Source organism: Lissotriton helveticus, chromosome 2_1 (genome assembly GCF_964261635.1).
Source record: "Lissotriton helveticus chromosome 2_1, aLisHel1.1, whole genome shotgun sequence".
Classification (NCBI taxonomy): domain Eukaryota; kingdom Metazoa; phylum Chordata; class Amphibia; order Caudata; family Salamandridae; genus Lissotriton; species Lissotriton helveticus.
In genome coordinates this window covers 1,392,400,404-1,392,414,297 of record NC_136059.1, presented here as the reverse complement: position 1 = coordinate 1,392,414,297, position 13,894 = coordinate 1,392,400,404, and the positions used below count along the sequence as shown (strand labels likewise).

Here is a 13,894-nt window from a genome sequence, read left to right as displayed (position 1 = left end):
TGCTCATACGATATCCTGGTTCCATTTAGGTTACTGATTACTCATACATATTCTTGCCTTTGAACAAAAAACATACCTAAAAATAGCCCAGCTGTTGGGTTAAAAAGGGTGACAATAAAAGTACTTCAGCCCAAAGCCCACTACCCAGACAAGATCTCTATTCACAAGAAAGCTGTCCGTGCATCTGGAAATGTCCTGGGGAAACAATGTTTGGTTCTCTGCAATACTGAGCACCACTGAGGGACCTCTCATGCTCCCCCACACACATACCTTTTTTTCTTCCCAGTTTTTCTTTTATGGCAGCTTCACTACTTTGTTGGCAATCAGTACTTCTGCCCTTTCTTCTTTTTCACTCAGCATTGGTGTTGTTTCCTGTCCCCTTACTGTCATTTCTCAATCTCTCAGCAAAATACACAAGATGATGGAAGGAATGTTGCACAATGGCAAAAACATTCACCCCCAGTCACAGATCTGGGTTGAATCCATTGTTATTTTGCTCACCAAGACACCCCAGTTCAGACATGGCCATATGCAAATCAGTCTTGACCCTGTGCCTCATGGGAACAGTCCAGCCCGAACTGCCAAGCCATGTCTTCCCTGGACCGGAATCAAGCATCCTAGGACCGGTTTCTGGCTATCAGCCGTCTTCAGCCAGGATAGCTTGACTCCAGTGGCGTATTGAGCACGGGACCCACGTCTGGGCATACCCATCCCAAATCGGAACAAAGAGGTCAAAATAGACCTGTGCACCCCTGCCTTTTGAATCACCTTTAGTGTGCATACATTCCCTTAGCGCAATGTAAGGGCTTCTCCCTATGAGGAATTCCTCTTTTCCTTTCCCCCAGTGTGCGTGTGAATAACTCTACCAAACAGGTCAATTGCTCCTGTTTCATCCCCCTTTGCCTTTCCCCCTGGTCTACTACTCTGACCTGCCCCTCTTCCGTGCTCATGAGAGACCTTAAACCCTTTGATGCTCATGAGTGATCTTAAACCCATTGGTATATTTGACCCCCCCTTTGCTTTGTAAACGGGTCCACTGACCGGTTTATTATTTTCCCATCTCAATTTGCTCCGCTCGGCACCCTCCCGGGTGCACAGATCTATTTTGACCTCTTTGTTCCGATTTGCCTGAAGCTAATTCACTCGGAGACCCCGGTCGGGCGATTGTCTGTCTCTTTTTTTCCCTTCACTTCTAGTAGTTTGGCACCGCTCGACCACCGTACTGGCGTGCCTCGTGGTTGCCTAGCAACGGTGTTCACATGACCCCGCCCATCCCGGAAGCCCCCGCTTGTTAATCCATTCGGCGGCGGGTCCTCACTACTACGGGGACAACAAAGAGGCGTGTAGGTATCCCGAATACGGATTTCAACGAAACTGTAAGTTTTCTTAATAGTCAGACGCTGCTGACATACCGCGATGCGGCAACGGCGTCCACGGGCTCACTTTGAGCCATCCTTCAGCCTTTCTGATATACTTACGGCTTTTTACCCATTTCATACCTCAGATTAGGTTTCCACTTGAACAAGCCTTCCTCTGCCCCCTGGAGCATTTGAGATCCTTGAATAGAGTAAGATTCCCCATGTTACAGCTGTTTTAAGACTCGTATACAATTATATATGCATGCATGCTTAAATAAAATCACAGATGTCGGAGTGAGTTTTTATAGTCACGCTACGAATAATCTTCTGTGTGCAAGTGACTACATTTAATGTTATTTTCCAGACACCACGCACACGTTTATTGATCAGTGTGAATGAGTGAGCATATATTGATGGCTATATTATAGTATCACCAATTAACGATATACGGCCAGCAAGCACTACCGCTCCAGATACCAGCATCTACCCACGCTAGTATCCACGTCCCAGGCACATTATTAACTACAATTCATTTACGAATGGGATTTGCATGAAGCATGCAGAATTTTGAGAACCTACACTACGTTACAGGCATGTATACTATCCGTTTGTGATTGTTTCCATTTCCTTCCACATGTTTCTCTGTTTTTTCCTCACCTATTTAGGTTTTTGAGGCAGCCTGCTGCACAATTTTGCAGTAAGGTGAAAGGAATTTAGGACTGGGTACACGTTAGTGTGTGTACACCACCCATTTTCCCATTTGGTCCTGTTGAAAACCTGGGATTACCATTTACAGGTTGAAACATGTAGACCCTTTTTTTTATATAACACACATAGATACTATTGGTCATTATAACCTACCAGTATCTACACCTTGTTTTTATTATTGTCCAGTAGCTTCTGAATAATGTTTTTTTTACAAGTCATACCAGGACAATTTTTAACACCATTTTTCTTGCACTCCACACTAAAAACCAGCTCCACTGTAGTCAGGTGTCGCAGCACACCCGGATGGCACTCGGCCATCTGGGTGGACCCCAATGATGAAGCATGTCACCAACCAGGTTGGTGAGTGAGGGGTTTCTTAACAAAAGGATAATGTCCTTTTGCTACCTCTTTTGACATCCCATTAAGAACCTTTCGTGTTCCTTTTGGGGATACTCCTCTTTTGTTTATACTAAAGGTAAGAACTTATTCATGAGGAATCTTTTTGTTTGCCGTTTGAAGGCAACCTTGGAAGAGATTCTACGAATTTCCGGTGGAAGAGAGTTCCACATTTTGGTGCAGAGAAGGCTCGTTGGCATGTTCTCTTTTTGCGGAAGATCAGAGCTTTCAAGAGGAGCGATTTAGCACTCCTTGACGGTCTCCATCCAACTAATTCTAGCTTTTGTGCAAGGTAGTAGGGGGTTTTGAAGTGGAGGGCTTTGTGAGATAGGTAGGCAATCTTCAGTTGAATTCTAGCTTCATAGGGCAACAAGTTTAGAGATTAAGACCAGGGAGATATGGGCATTTCGCTTGGTGCCCGTAATTAATCTGGCTGCCGTGTTCAGTGAAGCCTTTAGGGGGGCCAAAGTGTATTTGGGGAGGCCACATAGTGTAGCACTGCCATAGTCAAGCCTCGGCAAAACAAGCGCTTGGACCACTTGCTTGAAATGTGCCTGAGGTAGGAAAGATTTGAGATTCCGGAGTGTTCTCAGAGGTGGTTAGCTCCCTTGCACACACTGCTAATATGGGTCTTTATATTCAGATGCTTGTCCAGGGTGATTCCTAGAGATTTAGCTGAGTCAATAATGCGGGGGGAGAAGTTGAAGGCGGTGAGTTGGTTCATCCAGAGGTCGATTTTAGGAGTATGTTTTGGGGGAGAAATGAGGAGGAATTCTGTTTTAGAGGTGTTTAGCAGGAGGTGATTCTCAGTTAACCAATTTTGGGTACTCAGTAGGGTGGAGTTGAGTGACGTCATGTCATCCGGGGAGGACATTTTCAGATAGAGTTGGATGTAGTCTGCATACATATGGAAGCGAATGTCCAAAGATTTTAAAACATTAGCTAATGGTTCCAGGAACAAATTTAAGAGAATGGGAGATAAGAAGGACCCGAGGGGAACCCCCATGGTGACTGGGGATGGCTGGGAGAGTGATTGGTTAGCTTTAACTCTTTGGGACCTGTGCTGCAGGAAGTACAAGAACCAATGCAGCAGAGAGGCCCATCCTATGCTCAAGAATGACTAGGAGGTTGTCATGATTGACAGTGTCAAATGCGGCGGAAATGTCGAGTAGGATAAGGAGGCAGGATTCATTTTGATCAAGTATTATTAAGATGTCATCCATCACGTGAGTGAGAGCCTATTCAGTGCTGTGCCCACTACGAAAACCAGATTGGTGTTGGTCCAGGAGATGGAAGTTTTCGATGTACGCACATAGTTGTGAAAGGACGCATTTTTCAAGGAGTCTGGCTAGTGTGGGGATACTGGAGATAGGTCGGAAGTTGTTAAGATCTGTACTGTCAGCTGTAGGTTTTTTAATATAGGTGTTACCGGAGACTCTTTTAGGCATTCAGGGATCGTGCCTTGTGACAGAGATGCATTGCAGATCTTTGTCCAGAAGGGGGAGATTTCATCCTTAATTACTTTGAAGATGGTGGGTGGTAACGGGTCACTGAAGTGATTAGATGGGTTGATACTCCGAAGAACCTTTTTGATATCATTTTCATTGAGGGTGGTAAAGGTGTCCCAGGAAGCGTTGTTCTGGATACCCCAGCTATATGGTGCTGCCTTGTCTAGTAAGGCCAGGAGGGTGCAGGTTCATTGGGTAGCAATAGAGTCCTCCTGGTTTCCAGAACAATGGTAATAAGTCTAGTTTTCTCTGTAAAAAAGGCAGCCAGATCATCACATGAGGGAGGTCTGACTTCTGAAGCGTATCGGTTAGAGGCTAACACCGATTGTTGTTTAACCAGTTCAAACAGTTTTATGGGTCGATTAGCCGCTTGGTTAAGTTGGGATCTGAAATATTCCGCCTTAGCGGTCTTGATTTTTTTGTTATAAGAACTTCTTGTTGATCTAAGGATTTTTAGTTTGTCCGTAGATGGAGTGGATCTCCAGGAACGTTCGATGGCCCTTAGATTGCGACGTTCCGAGTTTAGGTTGCCATTGGACCAAGGTTTAGATATTTTTGTAGGTGCATTTTTTTGTTGGAGTGGAACCATAGAATACATGATGCTGGAAATAGAAGAGTTGTAGAAGTCTGTGAGTGCATGGACTTCATAATTATAATTGGGGAGAGAGGGCACGATTACAGCGGGTTGCTAGGTCAACTGTATTGATATCTCTGAGGTACCTTTTCCAAATCTTTGGTTTAGTTGTTTGTGTCTTACTCTGATAGACCTCCGAGTTGATATAGAAGGAAATTATGTGATGATCCGACGAATCACATGGTTTGATGGAGTCCAATGTGATGGTATGACTTTTGGAGATGATGAGGTCTAGTGTTTCCCCTTTAATGTGGGTAGGCTGGTCACAATGTTGAATCAAATTGTGATAATTCAAGAAGGAATTGAGTCATGAAACTGCTTGGTCATTAGTGTTTGACCAGTGAAGGTTAAAGTCTCCGAGGTAGATGTGGGCTGGACTGAATCCACATTGCCAGAGATGATTTCCATTAATTGTTCAAAGAAGGGGAGATTGTCGCCTGGGGGTGACAGAATGTGTGAAGTTTGCAAACCAGATGATTGTTACTAGAGATGTTGAGACAAAGGTATTCGCAGGTTACTGGCGAAGAGGACTCTGAGAGGTGACCGCAAGCGTGCTCTGATGTATACAGGCTACTCCACATCCCAGCTTCTTAACTCTGTCCAGACGAATTATGACATCAGTGGGGGCACCAAGAAGTCTAGAATTGGAGTGGACGAGGGGTCGAGCCAGGTTTTTGTGAGGATAATGATATCTATCTCATTATGTTGTATGAGGTCGAAGATCTCAGAGGCGTGTTTGTTGGCAGACCTACAATTGAGTAGTATGCATTTGAGTGGAGCCGGCGTAAGGAGGGGGAGGGGGGAAGGAGTCTGAATGATGTTTACTATCTTGAGGTTATCGTTGTTTATGACTCTGAGGTTGTGGTAGGGTTCTCTGTTAGGGTTAGAATGAATGGTTTGAATTATTCCCTTTGGACTCATGTTGATATCCGTGCTAGACGAATAAGACTTGAGAAGGCTGTCAATTTCCTTGGGCGTAAGACTGGACGAGCTTCTTGGGCAAGAGGCTGCGCTAGGTAGGGGAAAGGAATTGGAGAAGGTAGGGGAAGAGGGATGGTCATGGGGAGCTGTGTCAATTGAGCTGGCGGGGGCTCTGGGGCGGTTCGGACTAGAGAGGAGGGGGCTTAACAATGGGAGATATTCAAGTGAGAGGGCTTTCAAACCGTGGAGTTCGAGGGAGAGAAGGTGCATATGGAGGGAGATATCGTCCAAGCGTGCCAACAAGTCTGGGTGTTGAGAAAGGGGAGGAAATTGAGTGTGGAGATCTGGAGAGGGGGAAGGGTGTCAATGTGTGTTAGAGGGGTCAGAGGCAGTAGTGGGAGATCCCAGAGGGGGAGAGGGGGTAGGGTGTCAATGTGTGTTAGAGGGGTCAAAGGCGGTAATGGGAGATCCCAGGGGGGGGGGGGGTTGTCACGGAGTATTAGCGGTGTACCAGGAAGCATTGAACAAGGAGGTTGGAAGTGGTGATAGGTTTAATGGCCGTGAAATATGTATTTCGAACCGTTCCGAAACCGGCAAGGGAAGGGTGGAGAGTGAGGAGGGAGGTAAATCTGAGGAGGAAATGGGGCCATTGATTTGGTGTGGCCTTGAGGTGGTTAGTGTTGAATCATGTCATACTGGGGTTGAATTGTTAGCTACAGAGATTTTGATATTCAAAAAGAGTTTGTCTAACTGTTCTAGGTTTCGATTGGAAGCTTGAATGAGAACGATCCCATTGTTGTAGATAGTAATGGTGAGATCTACTTTGTGGATAGGAGAGGAAGTGATAGAAAGACTAAATCCATGGGGTGTTTTCCTCATCTGTTTGCACTGGAAAAATTATATGAGAGTTTTTCTCCAATGGGCTCTCCTGTTTCGTGAAGAAGATTAGGTCAGACATGATGTTGCAATTGAACATACAGAAGTAAGTATCTGATAGAAGTGTTTCCGGGTTTCTTTTTATTAAGCTGTGTTTGAGTTTTTTTGATGCATTCTTAGTGAGGTTAGGGGGATAAGTGATCTTAAAGGCACTGAGGCGAACTTTAGAGAGTGATCCTTCAGTTGGGCTGATGGTGTTGGCATCCATGGTGGGCATAAACCGAGGAGGCAGTGGGGGCGAGGGAAGAATCTGGTCATACCATCATTGTCAAGGGCAAATGATTACTAAATAGTTCCCTGCACTCATCCCCAGCCATCGTGTCTTTCAGTGGGCAAATTAAATGGAAAAAAGCCTTTCCAAGATGTCCGCCATATATGTTGAGACTTGCTCCTCTATTAATAGTAGTCCTTTTTTTTAGTTTTAGTACAGTCACAAACCGAGTCCTATTTCCATGTCGAGGCCTAAGGTCAGAGTTTTGATATACGGGTGAAGATCCCAGGTTGGTCTACAGGATAGGCACCATTTTGTAGTTAACTAGTAGATAATTATGGGCTGAGAGACACAAAATGGAGAGATTCTCCCATGGCGTCAGGGCTTCGGAAAGAGCCCAGAAACAGCAGAGCAACAAAGTTAACGTATCTGTGCCCTCATAAGTTAAGAAACAGCCGAGAGGAAAGTTATTGCTTCAAACTGATTGGTCGTGAGTGGTCCCTGTAATTAACTAGTCGATAATTATGGGCTGTGACTGAGGCAATTCTTCCGTGGCGTCAGGGCTACATAAAAGAGCTCAGAAGCAACTGAACCACAAAGTTAAAAGTATCTGTGCCCTTATATGCAAAAAAACACAGCCGAGAGGAAAATTATTACGGATGGAACTGTGTGGTCATGAACTGTCCCTTTAAGACGATATCGACCCAGCCTCTGATTCAGTTGCGGTGCGTGACTCACCTAGGCGGGCGCTGGAGTGCACCCCCTGCAAGAGCACACAGAGTCCCCCGAGCGGCTAGCCCTCCGCCTCAAAGGGACAACAAATCGCATTTTCAATCGGCAGATACTGCGCCGCAATCCTCAACGTCGAGGAGGTCACCCTCGCGGACAAGCGCCCAGAGCCGCTTCCCGGAATAGCCCCCCTACGGGTGTCACGTGCCACACCACTTGGTTAGCGATCTGGGAACTCACCGGTGCCATGAATGTTGGATCCCGGCCTCGCCGTTCCGGTGATCAGCCCCCTGCGGTCAGCAGGCGCGGGGGACCCGGCGAATAGTTCTGTGACCTAACTCCCAATCTCAGGGAATCTGCTAGGTCTCCGAGGGTCGCCTCCTTCAGCCAGTCTGTGCGCGGGCCCCAAGCGGAGATTCAGCATCGGTGGCCAGGACCCCTAGATGCCGCGACAATGCTGGACCATGTGGGGACCTTGTCCCGAAGATCGGACAGAGCAGGATCCCCGTCGTCAGTTGGACGCGGCGAGGCGTCCGTCCCACAGCAAACGGGCTGAAGGAAGGCAAGTGGTGTCCTAGAAAATGTTCAGCGGGTCACTTCAAGTAGATGTGGAGTGGGGATGGACGGCAGGGCGATGAGCAAAGGGGCTATACGGGGATATCCACCGGATTGGTGATCTCCAACCCGGAGCTCACTAGAGGAGCTCTTGCCTAGCGGCCATCTTCGGCAATAATCTTTACCTGTGGGATCTGAATGGAGAGCTTGCGAAGAGCTGCAGAAGTTGGCCCCACGTTGCAAATAAGCAACAGACAGAATACTACTGAGGCAGCATATAAATGACACGTCACAGCCTTGGAAGGAAATAAGGTACCTGAATCTGTCAATGTAAGACTTAATGCACCTTCACACTTTGCCATCAGACACTGACCCACACGCCACTACCCAACCAACAAAAGTAGATTGTTATCCATCAGGTAGAGGCAGCGGAATGGAGAAAAGAAATTGAGAAAAAGAGCCACCATACCAACAACCCTGAAACATGATGCATTTATTTCATGCGGGAACTTAATGTTTATCATGAGGTATATTTGTTTAAGGCACATAAATAGCTTATTAAAACTAACAAACTCCCATTTCCAAAAGTGATTAAGTACCAGAGCAAAAAATGACACGCAAAGGCAGCAATGCCTACCTTAACAACCTTTCCTGGCAATACCCACTAGGACAAGAAAGTAGAAAAAAACAGCATCTAATTCTTACACTAAAAAGTGCTGGTTTTTAGAACTAGGTCTGCCCTTGTGTTGAATGACAACTTGGGAGATATTTAAGCTCAAATTCATTTCTAAAAGAAACCAAGAACCACTAGGCTTTCTAGTTGAGGCAGCTTTTGGAAGAAGTTTCTGCCCTTGTTCTTCTACGTTAGAGGCTCATAAAGAACATTCAACAAATCAATGATCCGCCAGCCACCACCACAAGAAACCGCTCTCTTTAAACATTATAGATGGCAGCTTGCCATTAAGAGGACAGTGCTTTAGAAATGTCTTCAAATTATGCAGTTTGTTTTAAGATTATGTCTTTTATTAAAAGCCAACGTTTTAATTAGTCTACACACATACAAACTGAGCAATCACAACTATCAACAAACGGAAGGGTTCAGCAAAAAAAACATTCCCTTACGGATAAGAGCATGAAAAACTGTGTATCTTGTCTCATTCTGCGGAATAGAATATTTTCCATTTACAATTCTAAGTTTAGCGCCATCTTCAAAGGGGTGTTGCTTGAAGCACAGCAAATATAGAATGCATCCGAGGGCCTATCAAAAAATTGGGAACAGTTAATATTAACATGAAGTAGACTGCTAACACCAGAAGAAGCAATATGTATTATAGTAATTAGGAATATTAAAAAACAAAATATTTCACCCTTGTGCAAATTCGATAAACCAGCATTATTAGACAAGGTCAGCAGGATCATACAAAGAATACACATATGAATTGATCAATATACACAGTATGAAAATCATAAAACCAGCCATTATACTGAGATATCTTGCCATACAATTAATAAAGTGCTAAGTGCCAATATATACACAAAATATCTTACATCAAATATCAGCTACATGCCACATGAGAAAGTGCAAATGCCTGAGGATAACTAAACAGAAAAAAACTACATTTCATACATTTTAGTGCAACATCGTATTAATCTCTAATTTCACTCATATCTTCAGATTAAGTTAATCCAAAATCCACTTGTAATTCCGACTCTTGATGGGGTCGCAGCCCTGCAATCCAATTGGTGACTGAAGACGAAATCCTGTCCCCCCACTTTTTCTTCCTATGACCCTTAACTTTATATAAACTGATCTTTATTAGTGGCAACAAAAATCACATACATTTCTTACCTTAATGTCACATTCTGTTCTGTGCTCTCTGACAGTCCTAAAAGCATTGGTGATGAAGTAATACATATCCGCCCTTTAGTAATGTGACTTATAAATTCCTCTATTTCGTTTATGACATGGTAACATAGGACATGAAAAAAAGATGTGTAGTACTTCCGCTTGATCTGAGCCACAGCGTTTCTACTTTCCGTCAGTCGGATCCCCACTTGGAGATTTTGAACTGAGTATAGTAACGATTAAAAGCAGTCTTAAGAAAACGGACTCTACAGGCTTGCCTTTAACAAAACCTTTTATCCTACTTCTAAAGACTCCTGAAAACGTATTCCTTCCGTTCCTAACCTAGTGCCCCACTTACAATCCTGAGCATCTAAGTCATCCTTTTGAGTCTGTCACCTATTCTATCCCTTTGTCTAGCTGCCTTAATAATCAGGATGTTCTCTATTGATTTTAATTCATTTTTCTTTTTAAAAAGAAAATCGTGAATCTAAAAATGTGAAAAATTCCCCAGCATCTAAGTCATCCTTTTGAGTCTGCATCAAGAATTCATATATATCACCTATTCTATCCCTTTGTCTAGCTGCCTTAATAATCAGGATCTTCTCTATTGATTTTAATTCATTTTTCTTTTTAAAAAGAAAATCGCAAATCTAAAAATGTGAAAAATTCCCCCTTTGGTAACCCAAACAATTACTGCAGCTCCAAAAAAGAACAAAGCTGAGTTTCATTATAGAAGTCCCTTTTTAATCTAATACCCTTCTGTCTCCACCTTTTCATCAATGAATCTTGAAAGATAGTTGGCAATAAAGGTGTAGCAGAGGTAGGTGTACAAAAATTCCACTAAATGTCGCTTGAGCTGTAACCCTACTTTGTAGGTTGCTTTCACTAGCTTAAATCTAGTTTTCTTGTAATAACCTGGCTCTAATATTCCCATTAAACAACCAGCTCTGTTTCATAAATTGTTGTAAATAAAGGGAAATATATATAGTTGCATATAGAGTGGTTTGTACAATATTCCCTTTGTCATAGGTCCTCATGAGGGGGATATTCATCTAGATCATGGGCACTCACAAACTTTCTCTCGGGGGCCAGATTTACAGTGTGGTTTGTGTCCGAGGGCCGCACCGGTGGGGGCGGGGTCAATAGGGGAGGGGGCGGGGCTAGAAAAACCATGAGGTTGATCACAGGTCCCTGCAGCGGACGCCTTCGTCCACTGAGCCACCAGACCCGGCATACACACATTTCTCTCTCTCTCTCTCTCTTTCTCCGTCGCTCTCTCTCTCTCTCTCGGTCTCCCTCCCTCCCTCCCTCCCTCTCTCTCTCTACCTCTCTCTCCCTCTGTCTCTGTCTCCCTCTGTCTCACTCACTCTGACTGTCTCACTCCCTCTCACTCCCTCTCTCCCTCTGTCTCACTCCCTCTGACTATCTCACTCCCTCTCTCTCTCCCTCGGTCTCACTCACTCTGACTGTATCACTCTCTCTTTGTCTCCCTCTCTCTCTCTTTGTCTCCCTCTCTCTCTCTGTTTCCCTCTCCCTCTCTCTGTTTCACTCTACCTTCCTCTATTTCTATCTCCCTCTTTCTTTCCTTCTCCCTCCTTCCCTGTCTCCCTCTCTCTCCTTCCCTCTTTCCCTCTCCTTCCCTCGCACTCCTTCCCTCTCCCTCCTTCCCTCTCCTTCCCTCTCCCTCCTTCCCTCTGTCTCCCTCTCTCTCCTTCCCCCTCCCTCACTCCGAGGTCTCCCTCACTCACTCTGAGGTCTCCCTCACTCACTCTGAGGTCTCCCTCCCTCTGTCTTCCTCCCTCGCTCTGTCTTTCCCTCGCTCTCCCTCTGTCTGCCTGTCTCCCTCCTTCACTCTCCCTCTGTCTGCTGTCTCCGTCCCTCTCCCTCGCTCTCCCTGTCTGCCTCTGTCTCCCTCACTCTCCCTCCGTCTGCCTCTGTCTCCCTCCCTCGCTCTCCCTCTGTCTGCCTGTCTCCCTCCCTCGCTCTCCCTCTGTCTGCCTCTGTCTCCCTTGCTCTCCCTCGCGCTGCCTCCCTCGCTCTGCCTCTGTCTCCCTCCCTCCCTCTCCCTCTGTCTGCCTGTCTCCCTCCCTCGCTCTCCCTCTGTCTGCCTCTGTCTCCCTCGCTCTCCCTCTGTCTCCCTCGCTCTCCCTCTGTCTGCCTGTCTCCCTCCCTCACTCTCCCTTGCTCTCCCTCAGTCTGCCTCTGTCTCCCTCGCTCTCCCTCGCGCTGCCTCCCTCGCTCTCCCTCGGTCTGCCTGTCTCCCTCCCTCGCTCTCCCTCTGTCTGCCTGTCTCCCTCCCTCGCTTTCCCTTGCCCTCCCTCTATCTGCCTCTGTCTCCCTCGCTCTCCCTCACGCTGCCTCCCTCGCTCTCCCTCTGTCTGCCTCTGTCTCCCTCCCTCTCTCGCTCTCCCTCTATCTGCCTGTCTCCCTCCCTTGCTCTTCCTCGCTCTCCCTCTGTCTCCCTCGCTCTCCCTCTGTCTGCCTGTCTCCCTCCCTCACTCTCCCTCGCTCTCCCTCTGTCTGCCTGTCTCCCTTGCTCTCCCTCACGCTGCCTCCCTCGCTCTCCCACTGTCTGCCTGTCTCCCTCCCTCCCTCGCTCTCCCTCTGTCTGCCTGTCTCCCTCCCTCGCTCTCCCTGTCTGCCTGTCTCCCTCCCTCACTCTCCCTCGCTCTCCCTCAGTCTGCCTCAGTCTCCCTCGCTCTCCCTCTGTCTGCCTCCCTCGCTCTCCCTCTGTCTGCCTCCCTCCCTCTGTCTGCCTGTCTCCCTCTCTCGCTTTCCCTTGCTCTCCCTCTATCTGCCTGTCTCCCTCGCTCTCCCTCACGCTGCCTCCCTCGTTCTCCCTCTGTCTGCCTCTGTCTCCCTCCCTCTCTCTGTCTGCCTGTCTCCCTCCCTTGCTCTCCCTCGCTCTCCCTCTGTCTGCCTCTGTCTCCCTTGCTCTCCCTCGCTCTCCCTCTGTCTGCCTGTCTCCCTCCCTCACTCTCCCTCGCTCTCCCTCTGTCTGCCTCTGTCTCCCTCGCTCTCCCTCTGTCTGCCTGTCTCACTCCCTCACTCTTCCTCTGTCTGCCTGTCTCCCTCCCTCGCTCTCCCTCTGTCTGCCTCTGTCTCCGTCGCTCTGCCTCCCTCGCTCTCCCTCAGACTCCCTCGCTCTCCCTCTGTCTGCCTCTGTCTCCCTCCCTCGCTCTCCCTCTGTCTGTCTGTCTCTGTCCCTGTCTCCTTCCCTTTCCCTCCCTCTCCCTCTTCATCTCACCCTGCCTGTGTGTGCCCGGGCTGAGACAGCTTCTGGGCACGCACACACTCAGCCAGCCAGCCGCACCCGAGCACTTAACAGGTCTTTAAAAGACCATTCGCATTGTAACGACTTGCGTTGTAAAACTTGCGTCGGAAAGGCATGCATTGTAAAAGCATGCGTTGTAACGACGTACATCCGTGTGAGAAGTTGGCCTGATATGTGATGTCCACTATTCTAGTGGGCACCCTGTATCAGTCCAAACAACCCTTATGGTGATGGTTGTAAAGTCAACCTTATAGACCAGCTATCCTAGTGGTAGCATGGACAAAGCAGTCTTAGGCTAAACTCAAGAGGGCATGTGAAGCCAGCTGTTTTACAATATGTAACCCCTTTAATTCCAAATAAAAGGACACCACACAGGTTATATACATATAAAATATATGTATTTACCACTAAATTAATCCTCTGAACTCTTTATGAGATCAGAGGCACAAGCACATAACAAGATACTTAATCAACATACAATAAGTTGCACAAAATACAGTAATGCCCTAGGGGCACTTCAAACCATATACTAAAATAGTGGTATAAGAACCACGTCACGAACAAAGGATAGGCCTAGGGCCTGGAGAATCGCTGGGGCTACGCTGTACTACCAAAGGATAGGGAGCAGAAGGCCCACGGGATGCGCGTGCAGTGTCTTTACACACACGCGAGTTACCATAGAGTTAGAATGGGAACGAAAGAATTGGAAACTAGTTCTTTTAGGTCACTTCCGGATGGACAAGGAGAAAGCTACTTGAAAGTTAGACACTAGGATAGTAAATACCCACCGGTGCACCGAAGTACTCGCGTTACCTCAC

At 46.8% G+C, this 13,894-nt stretch overlaps 1 protein-coding gene across 1 annotated transcript in view; it reads right to left on the bottom strand.

The window, feature by feature from the left end:
- GAK (cyclin G associated kinase) overlaps positions 1-13,894 on the bottom strand; it is a 1,786,158-nt gene that overhangs the window by 1,181,026 nt on the left and 591,238 nt on the right. Inside the window, exon 8 of the mRNA XM_078676333.1 lies at positions 9,079-9,214. Coding sequence (XP_078532459.1) covers positions 9,079-9,214 — 136 coding nt within the window. The remainder of the gene's footprint in view (positions 1-9,078; positions 9,215-13,894) is intronic.